This window comes from Chrysemys picta, chromosome 3 (genome assembly GCF_011386835.1).
Source record: "Chrysemys picta bellii isolate R12L10 chromosome 3, ASM1138683v2, whole genome shotgun sequence".
Taxonomy (NCBI): domain Eukaryota; kingdom Metazoa; phylum Chordata; order Testudines; family Emydidae; genus Chrysemys; species Chrysemys picta.
The window spans coordinates 31,104,507-31,106,440 of NC_088793.1; the positions used below are offsets into that span (position 1 = coordinate 31,104,507).

General features: G+C 49.9%; 1 protein-coding gene across 1 annotated transcript; it reads right to left on the reverse strand.

The window, feature by feature from the left end:
* Nucleotides 1-728: 728 nt before the first annotated feature.
* On the reverse strand, nucleotides 729-1,544 carry LOC135982099 (paraneoplastic antigen Ma1 homolog). Its single transcript, XM_065587295.1, has one exon. The coding sequence runs from the start codon at nucleotides 1,542-1,544 to the stop codon at nucleotides 729-731; it is 816 nt and encodes a 271-aa protein (XP_065443367.1).
* Nucleotides 1,545-1,934: the final 390 nt, after the last annotated feature.

A 1,934-nucleotide genomic window follows, 5' to 3' on the forward strand; every position in this document is an offset into this window, starting at 1 on the left:
CAAAGTTTCTATTTCCTGGAAACTGAACATTTAACAAGATATATCCCCGATAGGGGCAGGAGTCACAGCCAATTCCCCAGACTGTCAGGCCAGACAGGGGACGCAAGGGTAAATGCTGCAGGTGTTCTTGGTAGTAAGATTCAGAAAGTATGGTGACCTGTGATCCACTGTCCAGCAATGCCTTACACAATCATCCTTCTATACGAACGGGTACTATAGCCTGGGGGCCTATCAGCCCATCTGGGTAACCCCTGTTTGTGGTTTTTTCTGGGGAGCGTTGGAATTTCAGGGTCTTGGGTTGCTCCTTCCCCAAGCCCTGTTGATGTTTCCCTGAAGCTTCCTAATGGTCTGCTGCAATCTCTGAGATACCCTTGCATGATCTGTCTTGTTTTGGCAGTCCAAGGCATAGTGACCATCTCTTCCACAGTTAGCCAGTGAGAAGGTTTCTGTTGTATCACCCCTCCTGCTACTCTCCCCTCTTGAGAATGGCACAGTATGTCCCTGAGCCTTCATCATGGCCACTTCTCAGGTCAAATCTCTCAGTGCTGCTGCCACTGATGGGGCCTCTTCCATCTCTCCAAGCACTGTGGTGGTGTGACTCCCTACCATCTTTGGCTGCACCACTGCATCCACTTGCAACAATCGCTCCTCCTCTTCACGTATCTCTCAAATGAGCTTGTGGAATGGGGGGGGGGGGTGGAGGGCTTTGGGCTGCAGTCACCACAACATCAACCCATCTTGTCGGGTGCCCCAAAGGATTTGGTACAACCCTCCTTCCGCACTACCTGCTGTAGCAAATCCTCTAGTCTCCTGATGAAATCCGACAATCGTTCGTGGGGCTCCCAATAGGTATGGCGGAAACGATAATACAGGTCTTCACTGCTATCAGTAGTACCGTAGATACTCTCAAGAGCAGTTAAATAGTCTTGCACTGTGGCAGCTGGTTGGGAGTCTTTCACGGCTTGGATAATTTGCATGGCAGGTCCCCTCAGACTCTCAAGCACACGTTTCTGCTTCTCAGCATCAGAGCATACCCACTCTTGGACAAGTGGCACCGTAAAATCCCTCCAGGTCTCGTAATCATCCTCCCCTGAAGGTACAGATGACACCTTCGAGAATGAACGTAACCGCTTGTATGGTGCACTTTCATATACCAGTTTCAATGCATCTTTGAGAGCGTTTCCGAACTCTTTGGCCCATCCCACCAGGCTGGGTGCTGCAGGTGTTGGAGCCCCTCCTAATGCCAAAATTAATTCTTCTCTTGTCCGCTTCTCATCCACCATCAGAGCATGCAATTTCTGCACTAAAGAATCCACCTCAAGTGACACCGGCACACTAGGAGGGGACTGCTCTGCCCCCAGAATTGTCCAGGGGATACCTTCTACTTGCACCTCTTTGGGCACTTTATCAAGATCTGCTTCCTTGGAGTGAGTACATAGTGCTACCATGCCCGTCACTTTGCGGTCGTAAATACGGGTGTGGACCTTTACCCTCCCCAGTATTTCAGCTGCATCTAGGCTCTCCTCAATTTCATTTGGTTCCATCTCTTCTGGGAATCCCGCCACCAGCACAGCTTTGGTTACTGGGATTTGTGCCCCTCGGCACAGATCTTCTAATAATCCTCTCTTTTTTTTTTTTTAAACTGAGATGAAAGTCTCTTTGCTCTGTGAAGAAGAGCCCAGGGTGCGCAATATAGGTGTGTGCGTGTGTGTACTACAAATTCCCCGTACGGGCCACCAAGTGTAACTTTAGCGCCCTCATGACCAAGATGGAGTCTGCTCTGCAGGCAGCTTTGGCCAAGAGATGGCACGCACAGGAATGCAGCAGGAAAAATCCCTTCCACCCCAGGGGCACCTGTTCCAACCCCCCCAGAGTGTGAACACACCCCCACAGGAAAAGTACAATGGATATAACAAAGGGAGATATTTTATTTA